Source organism: Drosophila rhopaloa, unplaced genomic scaffold (genome assembly GCF_018152115.1).
Source record: "Drosophila rhopaloa isolate 14029-0021.01 unplaced genomic scaffold, ASM1815211v1 contig_178, whole genome shotgun sequence".
Taxonomy (NCBI): domain Eukaryota; kingdom Metazoa; phylum Arthropoda; class Insecta; order Diptera; family Drosophilidae; genus Drosophila; species Drosophila rhopaloa.
Genome location: NW_025335059.1, coordinates 1854089 through 1877631, shown reverse-complemented (window position 1 = coordinate 1877631; position 23543 = coordinate 1854089). Strand labels below are relative to the sequence as shown.

Genomic DNA, 23543 nt, shown 5'->3' with positions numbered 1-23543 from the left:
AACCAAATGAAACGAAATGAAATCAGCGCAAAAGTTGACATGGCCAAAATGTTCGGTTAGTTGCTTTTTGCAAAGTTGCTTTAACGAGGCGTATGCGCAAAATGGCTGCTCCGAATTATGATGGCCACGCCAGCTGACTTTTTGCACAGTTCGAACATTTTTTAACGGATTATTGGACTCCATTCGAGTTAAATTATTAAAAGGTGTTTTGCCTGCCACTCCACTGCTGAAAAACCAGTGCAAAGCTATGTAGCTGTCGGTCTCTTCATGTGGCATGTCTATTCCCTCTGCCATTTTATTCGAGTGTGACGTGAGATGTGAGCTTGTTTGTCGCTTGGCTGACTGCTGACTTCCCACTCCTTTTGGCCCCTTTTTCTATCTCTAGCCGCCTTTGTCTGCCCACTTATGAAGCGAGTGTGTGTGCCTGTGTGTGTGTGTTTGATGACAGCTAATCCAATTAAAAGTTTCATACGTTACGTTACGTATACGCACTGGCGGCCCAGAGGGCTGTCCGTCCGTCAGCCGGTTGCCATGTCAGTCAACGAAATTAATCTAATAAAGTTACCCAGAAAGCGGGCGCAGTGCATCATTTCTGGACGGTGTCCGATGTCCAATCAAGCTTCTAAACCTGACATTTGTTAAGGATTTTGCATTTTATGCTCAATTACAAAGTAGTGAAACTACTACTCTCGTAATTAGGAAAGCCAGTCAGGCATTGTTTAACTTGGCACGTGGTATGAAGTTCCCACCCACACCCATACATACTACCAATCTATGTCTTACCTGTCCTTGTACTGACTGATTGGCGGTGAATTAAAAACGGCAACGTTCGGTTTTCCGCTCAACTGCAGGGTCTTGCGTGCCTTGCCGAGCTGGTTCTCGGCCACACAGGAATAGTTGCCAAAGTCCTGCGGATGCACTTTGCGTATAATCAGCGTGTGCCGCGATCCCCGCGTCTCCATGATGTGCCGCTCCGTGGTATCCAATTGCATGGTGTCTTTGAACCAAATTACCTGTAAATAATTGAAAACTTGGTCAATCGAGGCGAGCACGAGTTGCCAACTGGCGAGTGTGTCCAAGTGGAGTGTGCGTGATTGCGTTTGTGTACCTGAGAATCTGGGGTTCAGGTTGAGGTCGGTAATGCGGTTGCTTGAGGTCTGTCGGTAGGGGAAGGAGGGTTGGGTTCAGATTTGGTCGAGATGGGGCAAAAGTTAAGACGATTTGCGGCGAGTACTTCCACTAGCCACTTCGTGCGGCTGTCACTTGAGCGTCAATTAAGCGTAATTCTTGTTGAAATTGAAAACCAGATCGACGTGCCCCTCCAACGATTATTGATTTTCCATCAGATTTTTCCCACTCATCAGTTGGCCAACGTCTCGCTTGAAATTCATCTTCGATTCCGCAGTGTTTGTCCCTATTTGCTTGCTACATATTTTCCAGCCGGCCTCGACAACATGTTTTGTGTGTCAAGTGAGCCCGAATCCTGTGCAAACATATCCCATTCCCCCGAAAAAGGATCCGTCGCAACGTGGAGCATCGGAGTACCCAACTATACGGACGGACGAACGGATGGCTGTGCGTGTTTTGTAAATGAATTGGGCGCGCGAGTCGCTGCAGCGCCGGGCTGTCGCCGCGCTGACAGCTCGCAGACAGGATACGCCAGGATACAGCCGGATACGGGCCAAAGTCGGCAGATAAGCAAGGACAGAACGCACGAATTAACAGGGGATACGGGTGGCAGCAAAGGCAGCAAAAGCACCAGCAGCAGCAGGTGCTCGATGACATGACGCACATACCAAAATCCAATCTCCAGTTCCACACAAAACATGAAAATATTAAAACAAATAGAGGAAAAAAATGATGGGGCCACTGGAGGCGGGATAGTAGCCTGCTATCTGTGGCATTTCTATTTTCAAGTCTGGTATTTATTTGCTCCTATTTGGCTAGATTAGTTAACGCCGGCGGTGCCTTGCCGCATATTCCATTAAAATGGCTGTCAGCAGTGCATATGTGTTGTCATATTTTCCACTCACACTGGCACGCTTAGACATTTCCACCCATTTTCCTGTGGATGAGTATGTGTACGTGTGCAGTTACAGCTATGCCGCCGTGCCATAAATGTTTTTTGCCCATGCCGTTATTTGTCCGAATTGTTGATGTTTGCGTTTTCCATGCCTTTTGTTTCTAGCAGGCCGTGCTGTTGATTTTACGCTTTTCCCTTAATTTAAGCTCTAGTTTGGGAATGCCTCCCCTTTCCCTCGATCGCTATCATCATCGCCAAAAAAAAAATCATTCTGGCGTGCGTAACGAGGCGTAAGTGCTGACGTGGCAGAAAAATGGTCAGAAATTATTTTATTTAATATTTCTGTCCGCTGGCTGAAGATGGCTAACCGAATTAATTGCTTCACCTCCAAAATAATGGGGCAATGGCAATTGATTGGCCGCCCTGTGTGCACTTCATTAATAGATCCACGCAAATGTTGCGCCAATCAATCTTTTGCACTTGCGCTTAATTTTCAAATGCTTTCCGTACGCGCGGAACGTGAACAAGAGAAAGGAAACGAATCGCATCGATTCGAATCGAATCGAAACAAGAAACTTGGCTAACTTTGAAGCTGCCCGAATAAAAACAAAGCGGAATGAGACGAAGAAGCGGCAAGAAATTAGCATTGATGAGCAGCAAAGCGAGAAATACCAATCAACACTAATCAGCCAAAAGGAAAGAAGGAAGAAAAGAGTATGCGTGCCATTGCCAACTCTCATTCTACTTTCCCTTCTCCCGAATCCTGGCTTCTATATTCCGACACCCAGCTCCTTTTCCCTTCCGTTCCGACTGGCAATCTATTATGCAATACCTTCCTTCGCTGGCACAACGGAAATTGCCAAAGGAAGAGTGTTGTTAGATGGGTGGCAGCTGCGAGTGAAAACGCGCCAAAGAAAAAACGAGAGCCAAACAAATAATTGCAAGAGGCATGTGGGAATTACGCATACGCCGTGTTGGCACGCCAGCACGCACACACGAGAGTTGCGTTGCGTGTGGAATAGGATCGCCAACCGAAACTGCTGCTAGCTAGGTTTCACTGGTGTCGCTGTTAATGGCCACAGTTTGACTTAAGTTGTTGCCTACACCAATTGGCCAGGGCCCAGCTGCTCCCCAAAGTTGCCGTCCTGGGAAAAGCTAATAGAAATTAGATAATGACAATAAATAACTTTTGGGTAATTAATTATAGCAGTTTAACAGCAGTTTAGAGTGCCGGCCTACTATATCATTAAGTCTATAATCGGGCAAACACTTCAAACTTTTCTGGAATATATAACAGTATAGCATACAAGTAACTATAAAGGAAGCTCTGAAAGTTTTGATTTTCGTTTTTGTTTGCCCAAAGGACATCATTGAGCTGCAGTAATTTTACTATTTTAATTACCCAAAATAGGACGCACAGCCAAAAGCTATGGACTTAAGAATAACTTGGAAAAATATTTTTTTGCATATTTTTTATAAGGATTTTTATCATCATTTTTCGCGAAAATCGGTTAAAAATACGGGGTATAACATTTCAACATTTGAGCATTATATCCAATGGTTTTCATTAAATAACTAAAACTCCAGTTGATTGCTTTGGGATTAGCCTTAAGAAAACCAAAATATAATGTTTTTATACCCTTGCAGAGGGTATTATAATTTTGGTCAAAAGTGTGCAACGCAGTGAATGAGACATCTCCGACCCTATAAAGTATATATATTCTTGATCAGGATCACCTCCTGAGTTGATATAGCCATGTCCGTCTGTCCGTCTGTCCGTCTGTCCGTCTGTCTGTCCGTCTGTCTGTTTCTACGCGAACTAGTCTCTCAGTTTTAAAGATATCGAATTCAAACTTTGCACACACCCTTCTTCCTTTGCACGCAGTATATAAGTCGGAACGGCCGGGATCGGCCGACTATATCCTATAGCTGCCATATAACTGATTAATCGGAAATGCCATAACTCTGCTGTTTGTTAAGTTAGGAAGTTGGGACTTTCTATGGGTTTTACATTTGGCCAATCAAAACGACGTACCAAATTTCATAAGGATCGGCCGACTATATCCTATAGCTGCCATATAACTGATTAATCGGAAATGCCATAACTCTGCTGTTTGTTAAGTTAGGAAGTTGGGACTTTCTATGGGTTTTATATTTGGCCAATCAATACGACGTACCAAATTTCATAAGGATCGGCCGACTATATCCTATAGCTGCTATATAACTGATTGATCGGAAATGCAATAACTTTGGTGTTTTTAAAGTTAGGAAGTTGGGATTTTTTATGAGTATTAAGAATGCATCATATGAATAATTTTGGAGAATATAATTTGCAGAATATTCTGCAAGGGTATTTCAACTTCGGCTCCGCCCGAAGTTAGCTTTCCTTTCTTGTTTTTTATAATTTTATAACGAATACATCAAAGTAAGAAACTAAAAACGAAACTCGACTTGATTTTTCAGGCTTTGGGCCATAAGCTAGGCTTTACAAATCTTTTTTATGTGTACTCAGATCATGTTTAAAATATCTTAACGGACGCTTAATTTGGTATCCTGCCTAAAATCATAGTAAACTTCAACTATAAATGTGTATATCAAGTAGTTTTCTGACATTGTTGGCAAGCAATTTCCAGAGCAACCGGTTCTCTAATTATCTCGCAATTTCGTGCCATCTAAACATCTCATTTCGGAACGATCCAATAGGCTAACTTGCAGTCCTTCACCCGGCACAAAAACTCATTAGGTGGGCTGTTGCTGCTTTCGTGGGAGTGTGTGTAAATGTGAAGAAAATTACCAATTTGGAAATTAATTTGCAAAATAATTAAAAGCCATAGTAGCGGCATGGCTGGAATATTTCCCTGTTCCCCGCGCGGTGATGAGCGATGAAAGCTCATCAGAACGAGAGTCCTTGTTTAGGAGTGGGTGGTGTGGCAGTGGGGGCACAATGAGTGGGTGGTGTGTGTGGGCGTATTAGGCAACAGTGGCTGTCCAAGCGGATGCCCATTAATGCTGTTAGCTGCTGACGTTGAAGGCCCTGTCAAATGCTGTTGCATGTTTAATGCGTCCGACATCGATGACGGCGACAACATCGTTGACAATACTGCCGCCCGATGACGTTGATAATGATGTTGTCTCATTGCCGTCGCTCATGTTAATGACAATTGCTCTAATGACTTTGTTGCGGGCGGGTGATTGGGTCGTTTGGGTGGCTCTGGGGCAGAGGAACGAGCAGAGCTTAGTGCTTGTTTATGATATTCATTATGCAACAAATCGACAATATCAATGGATTATGATTATGCCAGACTTGGGCTTGCGGTGCAATGCGTAATTAATATGTAAATATGCACCTAAGTGCCAGTGCATAGGCGGCAGTCTGGGAATCTGTGAGTGTGTGCGTGTGGAGTACCTTTCAATGCACGATAAATAATTAATATGCTCCCCCTCCGTGTGACATAGTTTTGCGGTTTTTCCGCAGCGCGATGCCTGCTCATCGTTGACAAGACATAATTGAAATTGCACCCAGCACCAGGAAAATATAAACAATGATGCGTGGCCACAGCCACAGACATATCTACATTTTCCATCAGGACTGTCGATAATTTGCACCATTGTTCCATCGTTTGCACGTCTTTATGTCTTTATATAAATTCCGCTAATATCGATTCTGAAATTCTTCGCTTCAGATTTTAAACCGTAATTACATGCCCTGCGGCATACCATGGATAACTGTCAACTTTTAACTGTTTAACTAATTAAACTGACCTTTGGCACTGTGGGATTTACATTCCATCAAATTTCTTAATTAACATTCTGGTCGGAAACAAGAACATCTCAGCCGCTAATCAAAAAAATCCGAAACTCTCGCGTCTGTGGCACACTTAAAAATTGTATATATGCTGTTGCAGGTGGAGCAGAGTCAAGTACTTGGAGGCTCGTTAAAAAAGGCTCCACAAAAACAGCCAAAAAGGAAGCCTTAAATTGTATACACTTGGCCACAGGAAAACAAAATAAAAAAGAGGTAAACCAAAAAAAAAAAAATTTAATAAATGAAGAGAAAATGACGAACTGCGGGCAAACGAAGAGAGAAAAGCAAATGTAAAAATTGCATGCGGAAATGCCATTCTCAAAGACCACTAAATGCCACGCCCCCACCGACCTCCGCCCACCGCCTAGTGGTCCGTCAACTGCCGATGGCATGCACAATGCAAAGCAGAAGGCGTTGACGGTGACGCTGGGCTTTGGGGGGTTAAAGGGCGGATGGGGCTGTAGGGGGTTAAGGGTCCAGGGGCCAACGACTATAATGAAATGTGTCGGACAGTGCAAATAAAAAGCTGCAGCTAGCTGGCAAATAAATAGTTACGCTGTTCACTGGAAAGCAGTCAACTCTTTGCGGCCACAAAACGAGGGCCGAAAAAAAAGAAATGTTAAAAATTAAATAGCATAAAAACTTAATGCGCTGTCGGAATTCGTGGAACTGGCTCAGACGCGCAACTTACCACGAATCGGGCCAAAATGAAACGAAACAAAGTGAAATGAAACGGGAGCTGTATAATTTTAAGGATTGACATTTGCGGTTGCAAGTCATTATTCGGGTTTCCTTTGTATACGCTAGGGTGGACCTGGGGTTTTTTTTTAGAAATTCAGGATCTACGACTGGTGATTTGAGTTTCATTGGACAGGCATAAGAAAGTAATGCAAGACATTCTGGTTTTAAGGCCAGTGAGTCGCCTGATCGGTATTTTAAACGATGCCAGAGAATTTTCTTTCATAAATTTAATTTATTAATAAACAATGCATTTTATTTGCTTTGAAAAAATGATTGGCTAGCACATGTAACGATTGTTGGAAATTGTAAAAATTATATTTTAGGAATATACATAATTATTATTTTTCTTTACAGAGGATCACCCTAGTATATCCCTATCGCTTCATTTCCGCTCTCCTCTTCTCGCCTGTGTGTGCGCCATGTCATTTTCTTTTCAGTTTTTTGGCTTTTCCTTTGTCCTTTTTTTTTCGTTAGCCCGCCGCTTCTCACTTCCGCTTTGGCAACTTCCGCAATTTTACTTTGAATTATAGCCGAGCGTATTAATTTAAATGTCGACAAAAGGCGCAGAGCACAAAAATAAACACCAGAGTAAAAGAGAGCGAGATCCCGACCAAAAGTGGAGTCGAAATTACTGCAGAAAAACTGGGCTTTCGCAAGTGCAATGGGCAACAGGACAACGACAAGGACGTCGGCGACATGCTTTTGTGAGCGATGTTTGATTAAAATTATGCTCGACGCCTTTCTTGTTCGTCCTGCTGCGTCCCTTTATCTCCTATTTGCACTTTGTAGTGCACTTCAATTTGCCTTTGTAGACTTTTAATTAATGCGTGGTGGCAGCAGCAGTCGGCAGGCAGCTGCTTTTGGCTAAGCCAAAACAATGGACTCCCCGAGATGGCTAAATCTATGGATACATCTATGGAACGCTATATGTGCTTTCGAATCTGTCCGTGTATTTCTGTATCTGCTGTCGCTGCGGGGGCGTATGGTTCGTGGTACATGTTTCCAAGTGAGCGAGCGCGATAATGAAAATTTATGTATGAAATTTAATTAAAACATACCTCAGGCTGTGTTTCGCCGTGGACGATGCAGACCAGCGTGGCCTCGCGCCCTTCGCCCGAGAAGACCACGGGACGCTCCACGGAGATTTCCGGCGAAACTGCGGGCGAAAAAAAAGGAGAAGAGAACGTTAAGAAATTAGTTAATAACATGAACATTGTCCTGTCTCACGGAATGGCAGCCAGCGCGAAAAATCAATGGCCAATGGCCCCGTTGGCCATCGGGGCCACCAAGTGTAAATAGAGATGGGAGCCATGTAATTAGCACATGTAATGACCTCTTCTGTAACGGACTCCCATCAAAATTATACATATAAATTCTTTAATAAATGTCAGAACGAACGGGAGTCCCCGCCAGGCATTTCAATAATTGCCAGCCAACCAATAAATGTCGGTAAGTGTGTAAATGTAATAAAAGCATTCCCTTTCGCTGGTGGGCGGTCAGCCACGCCCACACCCCTTAACCCCGCCATGACTCCATCGTCTACTCCACTGCATGTGCCGCGAAAACGTTAAAAGTCAATACCCGTTCGAAATCGAAATCAGATTTGACATAAATTGGACTGACAGTCGAACTCCGTGGCACAGTTGCGTTCAGGAAAAATTAATTCGTTTCGCTGCCATTGTGTGTCTACACTTTAGAATAATAATTGTTGAAAATATTAAAGATTCATTTGACTTTTGTTCTCTAAAAATATATGGATGTAAATAAAGCAACCTTTTTTTATAATCACATTTTGATTAACTTAATATTAAAATTAAACATAAAGTATTTATTTTTGTGCCATCAAAATATTCATGACTATAAAAAGGAACAAGGCCTTTTGTCCCTTTTTAATGTGATTTTTCAAAGTTCCACTTTTGAAAAGTGCAATAAATTTTCTAAGTGTTGAAATATGGAAGTGGGTGGCATACTTACACAATACATGGAGCACGACCTGGCTGGAAGCGGGCTGGCCGACGCGATTGTTGGCAGTGCATATGTAGACGCCGCCCTTGTGCCGATCCACATTCTCGATGGAGAGGACGTGCGAGTGGAGCTTCTCCTCGCCTGCAATGGAGAGCCATGAAAACCGCATGAAAAATGCAACTCAATGAGGCCGGGACACCCAGAGTCCGGGTGTCCAGCCGAGAGCCGCAGCCCAAGAAATGACAGAGCCAATTACGGCGAATCAACGTGCGGCCAAGTGACAGTGATGTCCGGCCGGAGTCGCCTCTTCACCGCGTGTTGACCACCAAACAACGAAGAAACCACCAAAGAAGCCACACTCACACACTGCGATTTTGCCGGCAGAGTGAGCATTATATTTAATAATAAAGGACGAACAAAGCGGTCGGCGAAAACAGGGCAGAATATAATTTCTTTGACTTTCCATTTTTATGGAAATTGTTTAAAGTTTCTTTTACGACTGTATTCATTTACGTTGGCCTCCGCGGCTCGTCCTTTGTTGCTCTTTATGATTTTAATTTGCTTGGGTTGGTTGCTCGGTTATTTGGTTACATGGCGGTGGGTATTCTTTTTGTTTTTGGGCTGCGGCACTCGACCTCGCATTTATGCGCAATCTTACCGTTGGGCAAAATATTATTTTTGCGGCTCCAAGTCACATTCGGCATTGGATTACCCGTGGCCGAGCACTCGATTCGCACCGACGAGCCCTTCTTGACTTGCAAATGTCCGCCGGTGCTAATGTGATGAATCCTCGGCGGCACTGAAGGCAAAATAAACAGAAAGGAAGAGCAGAAAACACATTAGAAATGGCCAAACAGTCCCAGTGTCCCCAATGTCCACCGAAATGTATGCAAAGTGGGGCCAGGCAAGGACATCACACAATTTGAATAAATAAATGCGCCCCGAATGCAAATTGAATGAGAGAAAACGGCATTTACGCGTCTCGGACTTCGGACTTAGACTCTGAAATTACCCCTCGGATCCCCATTTTTATTTTTTCTGTTGACCCCGCCGGGGCATAGTTTGATTTAATTCGAGACCGGCGTTTATTTATATTTGCGGCCGCATTATTTTACAGCTGTTAAAAATTATGTCTGCTGTGGGGCGACTAAATCAAGGACAATGCCAGCTGCCGTTTTCGATGGCTTCATTCCATTTTATGGACATTTCCTATGCATTATTATATTTTTTGGGCTACAAAATGGATGACGGTTGTTGTTTTTGTTTGCTATGTGATTTTTGGTTTACTTTTAGTCTTTTTGTTTTTATTCACTTTGCCTCGTTGTTATTTTGCTGCTCTGGGGGATTTCATTCATTTGGTTGGCCCGTAAATTGAGGCCAGCACACACTTTGCTGATGTCTGGTTTTCCCCAGAAATTTCCACATTTAAGTGCGAGTATCAACAGCTCAATAAACCAAAAGGCGCACAGAGACACTTCAATATACTCGACTCCCATGTACATGCATATCAAATGAGAGTCCATCTCCACAGGGGCGTCTCCGAAAAGGGGTTGGCTGGGCTGCCCTACAGAACTGATTAGGCCCCAATCGAATTATCACTCACTACGCCAGTGGACCCACAAACATGTGTTATTGATGCAATTCTTTCAAAGTACATACGATTTGCAATATATCAAATAATATATTCTATTGCTCTGGCCAAAACAAATAAGCCCAGCAAGGATAGCACAGTGCCCTCGCTCTCCGGGATATTTGCATTCGAAAGGAAATTACAATTGATCACTGAGGAGCGCACAAATAGCTCATGGCTCGTAGCTCACAGCTGCACCGAAAAAAATAATACAAATATTTTAAATATAAACGATTGAAAGGCTCTAGAATGCTAAAAAAAGATTTACGGCCCTTTAAAGTACTGCACATATATTTTTAAATCATAATTGAGTTATAAGGGGGTGCCACGGAGATAACTAGGGCCTTGAATTCATTTGTACAAATGTATAAAAGTGTGCAACAAGATTTTAAGTCCTAAAGTCAAAGGAACAAACAACGATGGTTATTTCACTGCATATCTTAGACGTCCTCAAAAGTAATTTCCTAATCTTAGCAATTTATGTAACACCTATCATTATTTTAAAATATTAGTTTTATATTATATATTATATTATAGTTCAATAAGCATTGAATTTAAGGTAAGTGTAGATCATTTTTTATTCTGTATCTCGTGTGCGCAGAGCTCTGTCCTCATGCAGCCACAAAATATGCATTAGACTGTAATAAATCATGAGCCTGGCAAAAGGCACTGCGAGAAGGACTCGGATAAATCGCAATGAAGTTGCAGGAGGGCATATCGCTACCCACTTTCCTGTCTGTTTGGTATATGCTCAATATTCTCACGCTTTGTACACTCTCATATTGAATTCAATAAATATGTCTAGCTGTAATAGAGGGGGAGTGCGGGGGGCCAAAGCTCTTTTAATACTCGACTCCCGGGGACTGGAACTGAAATTGATTTCGACTGTGCCGCATGTAATACGTGGATTGCGGCATGTAATGTCATGCAGATGACGACTTCTTAATGGGTCTCAATCTTCTAGACTGCCAGTGACGATGGCTTTGCTGCTGTGTTTGCGGGCAGCTGGCAAAAATTTTAATAAGCAGCTCTTTCAAAGCATCCGCCGCAGAAGCCGAAACGGGTGGTGAGGGGTGAGGGGTGGAGCGGAGGTTGCGGCCAGTTTTGACAGAGTTTGTTTCATATTGATTTCGAAACAGCCACGGCGGATGGTTGTGGCTCAACTTCGGGTCCTGGTTTTGCGGCATGCAAAGTTGCACACTCATCCACTCGACCGACCAACCAAACCCCCCACCCCCCCCACATAAACTCACACACACACACACATATTTGCTCCCGGACAGGCTTTAACTTTAAGTGCGCCAGATTGTGGGCAGCAAAACTTGGGAGCCTGTCTGCTAAGTAATTTAAATCCATATTCTGTTGCAACCGATAAAGTTTAGTGCTAAAACTTAGGAGGCTGCCAAGCGAGAGCCAGGCATTTAATTGTGGGCTCCTGCAGCAGCTCATGCAGTGTCCTGTTGGTAATTTGTCTCAAGTATCCAAAGAAGTGGTGCCCGTGTGCGTGTGTGTGTGTGGCTTTTGTTTATCGTCCTTGTGGCATATAATTATATGCCACACCTACAACGCCCACGCCAGCATCTTTTGTTATTGAACAAACATTGTTGTTCCGCCCATTGTACAGGGATCTATTGTCGGCCAACCGGCCATAATTAAATGCGTCCCCCCTCTCTCCTTTCTCCTTTCTCCTGTCCTCTGCACCTGTCTCCCGTCTCCACCTGAGTTGGCCACATCCACATCCGTCTCCCTGTCCGTTGCCGTGCCCGTGAACAGTTGTTTTGGCATATTGTGCATATAAATCACACCAGTGTCCGATTTCTATGCCAAACCGCACACACACAGTCGGTGCAATAATTATGCTTTCCGGTTCAATGATTTCATTGTTATCGAACCTTTAAGCTGGAACCTTGACTTGGACTTTTGTGATGCGGCCCTCTAATTACCCAGCTAATTGAGATCCCCCGTGATATTTGAATGAAGTGAAATCCGATTGGTGGACGGGCGATTTTAAAGTCACACGCGAAAGGAATTTAAAAATCACACCGATTCGGACGTAATAAAAATGTGCAAATTGCCGCAACGCCTGACCGCACTGCCACCGCATAACATAATGTTTTGCGGTTGGATTTGGGTGAGCCAGCCATCCCATCATTCCGCCAACCTGACCAAAAACCAAACCGAGTGGCGACAGCCTGCCAACGGCTAATGGATGGATTGTGGATGGGCCATGTCGAAGCCTAATTGGTTTTATTAAACGTCACATGAATAATGCCCGCTGCAGCTGCATCCCAGCGAAAATGCTTTCAAGTCCTTGACACAGTTTCCCAGGATCTGCACCCCATGTTGACTGCTGGCCAACAGATAGAAACCTTGGCGGCCTCATCAAATATTAAAGCCTCCTCCTTGTCGGTTAGACAGAGCTAGGTGAGTGGCGATGCCAGATGTCCTGGGACATCTGCAATTATTGCGGGGCCGCCAGATATTAATGCCCGGGTCATATTAAAAGATTTGTCAACGGGCAAACTTTTTGGCCATTGTTTTGCTCTTGCCCAAGGGGTAACAGCAATGCTGGTCCATTTTTTGGCCATTGCCGTTCTAATGTCTTTGTAAGTGCTACGGCCACGGCGAAAACTTTGGCAGTGGCGCACATTATTTTTTCATCTTTAGTGTGAGCCAAACTGAAAGTAATTTACGCTCGTAAAAACTGCCAAGCCGAGATGCCAGAGAGCGGCAAACTTTATGAAATTTATATACGAATACGCCGGGCCACATGGGTGGGTTTTTTGGGGGTTTGGGACTGGTTTCTGGAATTCGGGGCTGGTCCTTGGGTTTGGATCTGATTTTTGCGGAGGGTGGCTTTACTGGCCGCTACTGCTGGCCGTGTCTGCTGCTGAGCCTATAAAAACTTCGACAGCGCATTATTTTGCCTGTTTTCTCCTTTGACAATAATGGAGATTGGGCGCGGAGGCAACGGCAGAAAACCAGGGGCGAGAAATTTACGTGCGCTGCGAAAGTTCAATAAACGAAATATTTCTGGCCATGATCATTATTTGGCAAACGGAGCGCATAATAAACACATAAAATAAACAAAACTTTTCAATAATCGACTTTTTTCCCTCTCTCTTGTTTGCCGCTTTTCCGTTTAATGTTGGCCTGCGGCGATGCCCGGAAAAAAAGTCGAGGAGCTGGAAAGGCAGGAGCAGAACCACAAGGCAGCAGGACCAAGTTTCAATGACAAATGAAAAAAGTTGTCGCCGCTAAAATAAATACGCATTTTTTATAGGCCTGTTCTTGCGAATAATGCTTTAGCGCAAATCCATACATACGCGTTTAAAGCGCCTTTAAGTCGGCGGCAATAAAACTATTTTTCAATCGTTTCAAACTCGGCGAGAGATAGAGTTGAAAGGCGGGAAAAAGCGAGACAGGGCACTTTGGAGATTTGGGGAATTGTATCGCAATTTGCATGCACCGCACACATTTCACATTTTACAGGACGAGGATTCGGGTGGAGCAGTTAAAAGGCAAGTGTTAGCCAGGCGGAGGGCGTGGCTGCCACACACAGTCGTATGCAAATAAAGGGCAACATTGTAATTGGGGGGAAATATATGTAAATTATTCATCATTGCTGATTAGAAGCCAAGCCGAAGACGCATGCCAAAGGAAAGGGGGGAAAAGGGAGAGAATGGAAAAGGGAGCTGGGAAAAGATGGATACTCGGGATACCCAGGATACCCAGGGTAGCCGGGATCCCCAGAAGATGCCAGAAACAAAGCTTGAGCCGTACGCTTGTTAGGCACAACGGGTCTCCGGCAGGAAGTAGTTGAGCAGGACCCGGAGCCAAAGGAGCAGCAATTTGCATCCGCTCTCTGCCTCGCCAGTTTCTTCTCCAGGGGGTTTTTGCAGTGGACCAAAATCGAGGGAGGAGCAGCGATTCCGGGCAAATGGCAGATTAGTTTTGATTTTTTCAACGCTCCCAAAATTTCCACTCTCTATTGAATCTTTGGCCGTAAAGCGGCCAAATTGCAGCCGACCTACTTTGCATATTTGAGTGGCCGGGACGCATAAAGCACTTGGCACTAAGGATGTAAGGATATGTTAATTTGACCAACACATACAACAGCGGAACTGATGCCGATGCCGTTGCCGGTGCCCAAATGATGAAGCCTAACAATGGGGCCCCAGTGATTTGAGCCGGCCGCATAAATTTCGCCCATAAAAATCCCATGGAACACCAATCTGGGAGATTGGAACTTTGCATAACAATGCGCCAGTGCCGAAAAGTCGTTGGCAAATTTGTGAGCAGGCCTACTTACCCAATATCTCGACCGTGTGGGTGATTTCGCGCGGATCCATGGTGGCAATCTGGCAGATATAATCGCCGGCATCCGTTGGCAGGGCGTCGCGTATCTGCAGATTGAATCCGTTGACCAGGCGCACTCGGGGATCGGGCGTCACTTTCACGGATCCGGCGGTTAATATGGCAATGCCGCGTTTCCAGGCCACAACGTACGTGTCTGCAACGAGAGGCGAATCGAAAACGAAAACGAAATCAGAGTTGGAATTTATAATTGATAAATTATGTTCGAGAGTTTTTAATTCGAATGGCAGATTCGAGTGCCTGCAGTGCAGTGGCAGCGCAAATTGAAAAGTCAGAATTCAAATGACTCAATTACGGGCCGCTTCAAAGGATCTAAAAAGGCTAGAAATTCAATTTGGCATGGACCCGCACACACACGCAGCCAGAGGCGGATCCAGATCCAGAGTGGAATATAAACCGCAGACAGGCGGCATGAACAACACTGGATGAGAGTCAGACAGGCACTCAGTAACACCCACTTGATATCCGCTAATGTGCGGCATTTGCAATCATATGCCAGAATGAGAGGCATTCAGACACTCGGATGCCTTCAACAGCAGCAGCTGCGGCAGGAGCAGGAGGCAGATAGGATAACAGGATGTCAGAGGAAGGATGCCTGGCAGACAACATGTAAGCCAGGGTGGACCTCTTAATATGCCAATTTAGGAGCTCCTATGAGCTTATATTTTTATTAATTAGTTAATTATCTTTGTTTAAATTATAAATAAAATCAATTCCAATTTGAATTTGTATAAAGGGTAGTTTCTTATTAAATATTATTTATTTATTTTTATATAAATTTTTCTTCCTTTTTCCATACATTACTTGCTTACCAAATCAAAGGGGATATAAACTATCCCCAGACCTAAATAATTGCAACTAAAATTCTGTTTAACAAAATCATTTTGTTTAATTTATTTTCCCTTGGCTTGTACTTTCACACCACAATATTTTTAAAGAGCTTAGTTATTAATCATTTGTATTATCAATTTCAGATGATGAAGGTCCACTCCAACATGCACAAACACTCTCATAGACACGCTCACACAATCACTCACGTACTACAGTCCAATGGCAATGGCGTATTCATCGAACTCATTAATTGTGATTCCTTTTTCAATTTATGTGAGTTGCTCGATGTAAATTTCCGCGCGCGTGCAGGGCATAGATGGTCGGCAGGGGAAATATAGGGACAGGGCATAGGGAACTCAGCAGTTGGAGAAGCAGAAGTATTGCGATGTGTATTGAAGCTGCCGGATTTGCTACTAATGATGTATGACTTCCGTGTTTCGGAGCTGACGGGCGGCGTTCATTAAAAATTAAAACAATTTTGCCCGCTTTCGATGACTAAGTGAGCTCTTCTGCTGCCAAAAAGTCAAGAGAGGAGGAAAAATGATTCACAGATGCGGTCAAAAATATGGCATCTTCCATTGACAAACGTTTAAAGGATTTAATTCGAATTAAATAATGGTTGGGTTTAATGTTGTTTTTAATGATTTGTGGACGAAAACAGAATTTTTTTAATTGGTTTGTTTATTTGCCAGTATTTAAAAATACTTTTCCTCTATTGCCAATAAATCATAATAACTTTCAATAAAAAAATGCTAAATTATAATCACAAGTCTTCATAAGTTTATTTGTTGGTCCATAAAGCCATCGCAAATATATTTAACCATCAAAGTAAAATAATATAAAATTTAAATTAAATATTTTAAATAATAATTTGACCGCAACTTTGGGTAGGCCACTCTTCCTTACAAATTGATTCCACCTCGCACGCACACACAGCCCTGGATGAGTGAGTGAGTGAGTGCAGCAGGACCTCAGCCGAGTTGGCTGGGCTGTAATAAAATGCTTATGAAGTCATTTACATGCGCATTCAAAAAGCGTATTTATTTGCAATGAGTTCAACAACATCAACAAGCCAAGGCACACGGTCTCCGGCACCATGAAAAGCTGAAAGGCAGGCAGCAATGCAGGCGCAGTGCACTGCAAAAACAAATAAATAAACGAGCACCACCTGCTGTCGTTAGCGTGCTCTAAAAGGCTTCGGAGGAGGAGTTGCGGTTGCAGTATGGAGCTCCGATTGGGTGGCAGGGATATGTAGATGGTGTGCCCTGCCGCAGAATAAGAGAAACCAACTCGGCAAGGAAAGGAACGTACAATTCTTTAGGCTGCCTGGGTGGCGATGACGAGGTGCTAGGGTATTGAGTTGTGGGCTTGCCACTGCGGCGTCGGAGTCCCACTCCTCGCATGCATCCTGCTTAGAAATTAGAGGGGCAAGGGGTCGGGTGTTGCAACATGTACGTGCTGGCGGAGTGCAGTCATATCATATTAGCCGCTTGATTGAGTTATGAATGAAGCAACGTCAGTTGTAGTTGGTACATTGCCAAGTCAATTTTGGCACAGGGATATGCAAATTGGGCAAGAGCTTTCGAATTGCCCAAGTCGGGCTGTCAATTATTTGGTTTCCTAGGGGAATATCCAAGCTACACAATTGCTTAATTTCATCGACTTTGCACTAATTGGCTGGTGTTGTTCTAGAGCTGTCAGTTCGTTTCAAGAAATTCTAAATTTAAAAAAAAGTAAAAATGCTTCAAAAAACAACAGCATTTTTAAAATTTTCCAATATAAAACAACACCTGTCCATGAAACAAATTAGTGCTATACACAAAATACAAAAGATTAAGTAACAGATACAATAATTCAAAAATAGCTGGTAAGAATAGGTTTGTATTTTCGTAAGCCTCTGTGGCCTTTTTTTCTTTAGGGAAAATTAGCAGCACTGGCATACCTCGTCAGCAGAGTAAGAGCTAAGATTGCGCTCTGGACTCTGGACTCAGGACTCTTGTCCGTTGCAAGGGCACACATAAATCAGGAGCCTTGTTCATGTGTGTACCACTGCCTGGCTGCAACTAAATAAATTGTTAACTAAAATAACAACAATCCAACGAAAACAAGCAAAACACGAAACGCCTCAATTTCCGGTTTAAGTGTTCTAAACTAAATAGAAACGCAGACAGATACTCAGTTGGAAGAAAGGAGGGTTAAAAGGGGGGAGGGCATTACGACAACAATACATGCAAACAATTGTGCCGTTAAGCGAGCGGCAAGTCCTGAAATCAGGAGCAGGAGGCAGGCGGCAGGATCTGGAACAGGAGCGGGAGCAAACGGATGAGGACGAACGAGTGGCTGGCGTGGGGCGGAAACTCGGTAAAAGCATTTCGGTTTTTTGTATGTCGGGCTCATCCTCACTGGGCTCACATAAACACGGCCTTCTCCTGGACAAATGGCCGACCACACACGTCCTGCTGCAGAGCGCTGGTTCATTGTTTACGGCCGAAAGCCAACTTTTAGTTTTCCACACTTCACCCAGTGACAGAGATACTACATGCACACATATGTACCGCCATATGCACATAAACAGGCAAACCAACAAAAACACACACACACACACACAGGACCAATTCAAATATGGCCAATGCTCGCATTGTTGCAGCGCCTTTGTCTGTTTGCTCTGGGCATACTGTGCGTATGCGCAATATGCCAGCCATCGTCCGCCTTGAGCCCGATTTTCTCACAGTGTGGAGTGGAGCTGGTAAAGCGGACCAAAGGCCGACCAACGGACATGTTGTTTGTCTGAGCGCAATTTATTGCATGTCGGAAAGGCCAATATTATAAGATGATGACCCCCGAAGATAAACGATGTTGCGGCTTAGCCGCCGCAGGCAATCTAGAGCGAAGAGTCGGTAACAGGAGGCAGACTTATCTGCAACTTCTTGCAAAACTTTGTACGAGTATGTTTGCCCGGGTGTGAGTGTGTTAAGTGTGTTCCTGTGTGTGCGTGTGTGTGTGAGTGTACGGGAAAAAGCGAAATTAGAACTGTAAATGGCATTAATATTGAAACTTTGTTGCCTCCGTACCGCTCTACCGCCCATACTCCCTGCAAAGTCGAGTGGTCCGTTCTGCTGTTTGCACAACTTCAACTTTTGCGGTACGATTCCATTTCCGTTTGCCGGGTAATAGTTTCGAGCGCCGACGCTCCATCAAAGCGTAATGAGCGTTTGTATGGCCGCAATGACGGGGTTTTTGTGTTTTGAATTTTATTGCATTTGTGTTTACAGTCGCACAGCCCGTTACAGCCAGTTACCAGTTACAAGTTAGCCATGGCCAGTTGTTAAATGTTTTTGCTCCTTCCATTACGTTTGGTTGTTTAGACCCTGTTGCAGCGAGACCGCATTGAAAAATTCACACGATACTGGCTTTGCATGCAGACAAGTTGAGCAGTGGATAAAATGGCCAGAGCAATTAATTAGACGATTTAGAGAAGCTTAAAAACTGCAACAGTGTTACGAGATAAGTGCCGAAGCACAAACATTGGCTTCTCAAATGAGAATATTGCGATCTAAAATGAAATATTCCATCTCAGACATATTGTATATTTGGAAAGTTTAAACATTTTGCCAGTTTACAGGCATAAATTATATAATAATATTTACTTAGATCGAAAGGCACAGGATTAACATGCAAAATTTGCAAAGCAAAGTGGTCTAAAAGAACAACCTGACACCTGCCATTGTTTGTTTTCTTTGCAGGACACGCCACTGCATCCTTCTGCTCAGGACATTCGGCTGACTGAATGAGATATTGTACAAAGGTCTAAGCTTTTGGGGCATATTTACGCTTTGAGAGTATCAACTGAACTGAACTGTTCCCCTCTTATGATCAAAGAAATCTTTGGATTTTCGGAAATTGATATTGTCGAACTGACATAAGTACAAGTATTTCCACTCTGGATGGAATCCTGGAATAGAAAAAAGGAATATGGCAAAGACAGAGACTAAAACAAACAGAAAAAAGGAAAACAGACAAGCAGACAATGGAATAAACAGACTTGGCGTGCCAGACATTGAAGAACAAATAAAAATTCAAATGAAATGATAATGATGAAATGTTTCACTGTTTGACTGTTTACTCGCATTCAGACACGACTATCGCTCCCTCGTCCACGAAGAGTGGCCCACTCGAGCTGAAAGATTACTCTTTCGGGGTGCAAAGCTCCGTAATAAGTGTTTAAAGGCATTTTCATATTATATGGAAATTCTAACACACACGCACTCAAGCGACGCGTCCTTTGTGTGATTTTTGTTTTTTCTTTCTTCACGAATTTTACGAGTTTGCATCCATAAAACGAAATGAAAATGCGCATAAATTGTACAAAGTGCCGGGCGCGAGAGTTTCGACATTTTAGTGCGGTTTTAAAAATTCTATCAATTATTTTTTACACTTTATGTTCGCGGCCATAAAAAGGGATGCAATGCGTTCCGCTTCACCTGTGCCCGCAATCAGGCTAAATCGCCGGATACTCGTTCCTAATCATATTTTAAAGGGCACGCCTTATAAATCGTGCGTTATTAAAAAAAAGAAATCGCGCTGCGGCTTCACTTTTAATTATTTCGCTTAAGGGCGCGAGTAAGCCGCGAGCTGAGCAATGGCAGTAATGAAATTGTCGTATGGGCACTTTATTAGCATAATGCGGCATTAGCCAAGGGGACAAAGTGGAAAACTGGGGGCACTGCAGAGTAAACCAAACGCCCAGGCAATTTATTTCCCCCGCTCCGCTGCCTTCGTTTATATTTACTTTCTTGTGCTTTATTCCGGTATTTTCTGTTCTCTGGCCTGCTTTTTTATTATTAGTACCCAAATGCCCGCAGCTATAATTTTGTTGCAGAAATTGTCTATGTATCGCATCCCCAGCGTTGCCAGCTTCGTCTTCGTCTTGGCATTGGTCTGCGCTTAGTCCTCGTCCTGCTCCTCGTCCTGGTCGAAGTTGGAGAGTTCGTCCTTGTCAGAGGCAATCAAGTGCATGAGAAACGCAAATGAAATTCTTTGTTCTGTATTTCCTTTTCTTATAAACGGATACTCCCACCGCAGACGTCTCAAGCTCACATGCGTCTACATAAATGGATACATATGTGTGTCCATACACTTCAGAAAATGTTCACAACATCATACCTTATCAAATATCTTCGATGAGTGAAAAAATACATATTTTCTTACAACTTTTATTTTGTGTTTTTAAATTTCAACCTTATGTTTGTTTCTTTTTCATAAACAATAACTAAATAGTCATAAAAAAAATCATTTTGAAACTTCATGATATTTACATTATTTTTAAAAACTACTAAGCAATGAAAAAATGGTAGAAATTTAAAAAAAAAATCTTGTTAAGATAAATTTTTAATGTGTACAAAAAAATGTGTTCCAAGTGTTTGGGTCCGAGTTTTTATGTGGCATTTGTCCCCGACGAGTGGCACAAGTTTTGACCATCTTGGACGGAATTGTCTTGGCCCAGCTTTATTTTATTCCACCCACATGTCTTTCCCGGCTGCCTGCTCCTCGGATGCTGTTGCTTATGCTAAATCCTTGTTATGTACAAATAATCTCGCACACACGACCGCATTTAAATTGAAAAACGTACATGGACCGGCCAGCGCTCAAATGCCAGGACTTGAGTGGAGCGGAAGACCACAGCAAAAACGCCGTAACCGCCGCACATGTCTTGGATGGATGCCACCAACCACCCGGTGGACTGTCCGTTTTGACCGCTGGTCCTGTTTTTCTGCGGTCCAAGTGACAGAGGAGTCCGGCGGACAGTAAGCAGTCGGATGAAATTTAGTCCGGCCGGGGGATTAATGCATAGTTGTGGCCATCGCATAATGTCGGCTTAATTATTTGTATGGCAGAGCCTTCGACCGCAGCATTTAAATGCAAACTGCGTGGGTGAATCTGCTCGTGTCGGTATGCCTGATGGAAAATGGGTTTTTCACCGCACCCCCTTGGCCCCTGGTTTTCCTTTTACCCAACTACTCACCCGTGTTGGCCACCTCACAGGGTAGGACTATTGTCTCGCCGGTGATAAATTTAAATGTCTCCGAACGTGATATGAACATGGGCTCGTTCTTGGTCATCATGCTTTGGGCGGACACTGCAAAGGACATAAGGAGAGACAGACTTTTAATATCAAATGCCTTTTGGTATTTTCGTACAAAATATAAAGTAAATTACTCAAAATATTATTACTCGCCTCGCACACATTTCGGGTTTGTGTGTGCACACATTTTGGTCTCTGGTCATCATCTAGATCAACACACAACATCTTGTCACTGGGCATGTGTGTGGCTAATTGGTTTAGTGCGTTTAAGAATATTTGTCAAATGTCGGAAAGTTCATAAAGTGCATTTTATTATGCCCATCCAATGAAAGTTGTCAAATTTACGCACAGGACTGGCCAAGGATGGGCGAATAATTTAATGCACTTGCTGTTGATTTGCTAATCAATTTTGTATGTCAATCTCGGAGTTTGTGTGTGGGTGTTTTGGATCCTGTCTTGTCCCTGTTATGTGTAAAGTGTTAAAATGCACTTAAATATTAAAGCATACTTTTTGGGCATTACCCAGCTGAGCTCTGAATTAATTCAATTGCCAACACCCAACGGGCACGCACATACCGACACCAATGCAATTGCGTTTTAGGTAATTCGTGTCTTGCATAATTTATTCAGGTCCACGGTGACCACATCAAAGGCCTCTGCTGCATGTAGGGCATTAGAGTATTTATTTGGTTTTGTAATTAAACAATGATTATTGCATAAATAGCCAGGCATTGCGGGCGGCCCCAATTAAACTCAATTAAACCCACCGCACAAAGACTTTTGGGGCGAGCTGAGAAACGCCCCGAAAAACGGATACGCTCATATCCGGTTACAAGGTAATCGATTACTTTTAGTGTGACAAGGCAGAATGCGGATACAGATACAACTACGCTGGCCGCACTTCCGCACGCAAACAGAGCGCCATCAAGGATCCCCGAGTGCCCGGAAAAAAACAAGAAAAACTGTGCGTCAGCTACAACGTCGATGCCAAAAGGCGACGGCAAACAATTTAATACGTTTAAGCGAATGTGTCAACAGGGCAAGCTGCCTTGAGCCTTGGGGCTCTGAGCGATGAACAATGAACGGCGGGGGCGGAGTGTCCTGCGAGTGCGGATGCGAAGGACCGAAGACCAAGCACTTTTGACACCATGACAAGGCCTGACGTGGCCAGCCGAGGTCCTGGAATTGAATTGATTCGATTACGCTGCGGGCACAATAATGAAGTGTCAAATGTTGTATTTATCTGCTGCGGAAACATTTGGGAGCAGGAGCGGGATCACAAGAACTTGGAAAAAATAGGTAAGCAAAGCCAAAAGTCAGCAGCACGCACTTGCAAAGAAGTGGAGGCTGTCAGGCGACAGGACTTGGCACGACCCTTGATGCCATGTTGTTGGCATTTTATTTGATTCTTTTGCTGATTTTTTCAGCTCTGCTGTTTTTTTTTGTGGACTCGCCCGACCGACCGACCTGACTAGTGCCGCCTATTTGTGTTTTGTTTTCTCGATTTATTCTTTCTCCTCTGCCGTTCTGGCCTGGTAAATATAATTTCTTTTGTAGCCTGGCTAGTCTGTCTTGAGCCCGGCTCGTTGCTTGTGACAATATTTTCGCAAGACGGATAAAGGCGTTGGCAGCACGTGCCTGTGCTCCTGTCAATCGACTCCTTGATGCGGATAATAACGAAATAATGTCAGACGAGGAAAGTTCTTTCTTCTTTTTGCTAGGAAGCAAGGGGTTTCCTTTCCTGCCAGTTGTCTTGGGATTTGGCATTCGAGTGCTAATAAACCAAATGACTTTGTGCCACTTGGGCACTGATCCGCGTCCCAGGAAATCCAAAAGGGGGGACTCATCCAGATGAAAAATAAGAGATGAAAGAATCTCCGACAGAAGTCGGCAAGCCGCACTCATTTGCACTCACACGTGCCGCAGGAATATTTCCTGCATATTTATTTGATTTCAATTTTATTCTCCATTCCCCAGAGGTGAATATGCACTCATTGAACCGAAGTTTGAATTTGAGTTTTCTGTTGGAGCCTGTCTGGTCAGTTTGGTGCCTCGTTTTCATGTCTGTGTCCACAATTCAATTTCTATT

General features: G+C 43.6%; 1 protein-coding gene across 4 annotated transcripts in view; it reads right to left on the bottom strand.

Moving 5' to 3' along the window:
- Nucleotides 1-23543, bottom strand: part of LOC108037283 (limbic system-associated membrane protein) — a 126895-nt gene that overhangs the window by 17534 nt on the left and 85818 nt on the right. For all 4 annotated transcript variants that reach the window (XM_044458944.1, XM_044458948.1, XM_044458947.1 and 1 more), the window contains 6 exons: nt 21395-21508; nt 14477-14677; nt 9193-9333; nt 8544-8675; nt 7628-7725; nt 784-1013 (listed from right to left, as the gene is read on the bottom strand). In XM_044458944.1, the coding sequence (XP_044314879.1) occupies nt 784-1013; nt 7628-7725; nt 8544-8675; nt 9193-9333; nt 14477-14677; nt 21395-21508 (916 nt within the window). The remainder of the gene's footprint in view (nt 1-783; nt 1014-7627; nt 7726-8543; nt 8676-9192; nt 9334-14476; nt 14678-21394; nt 21509-23543) is intronic.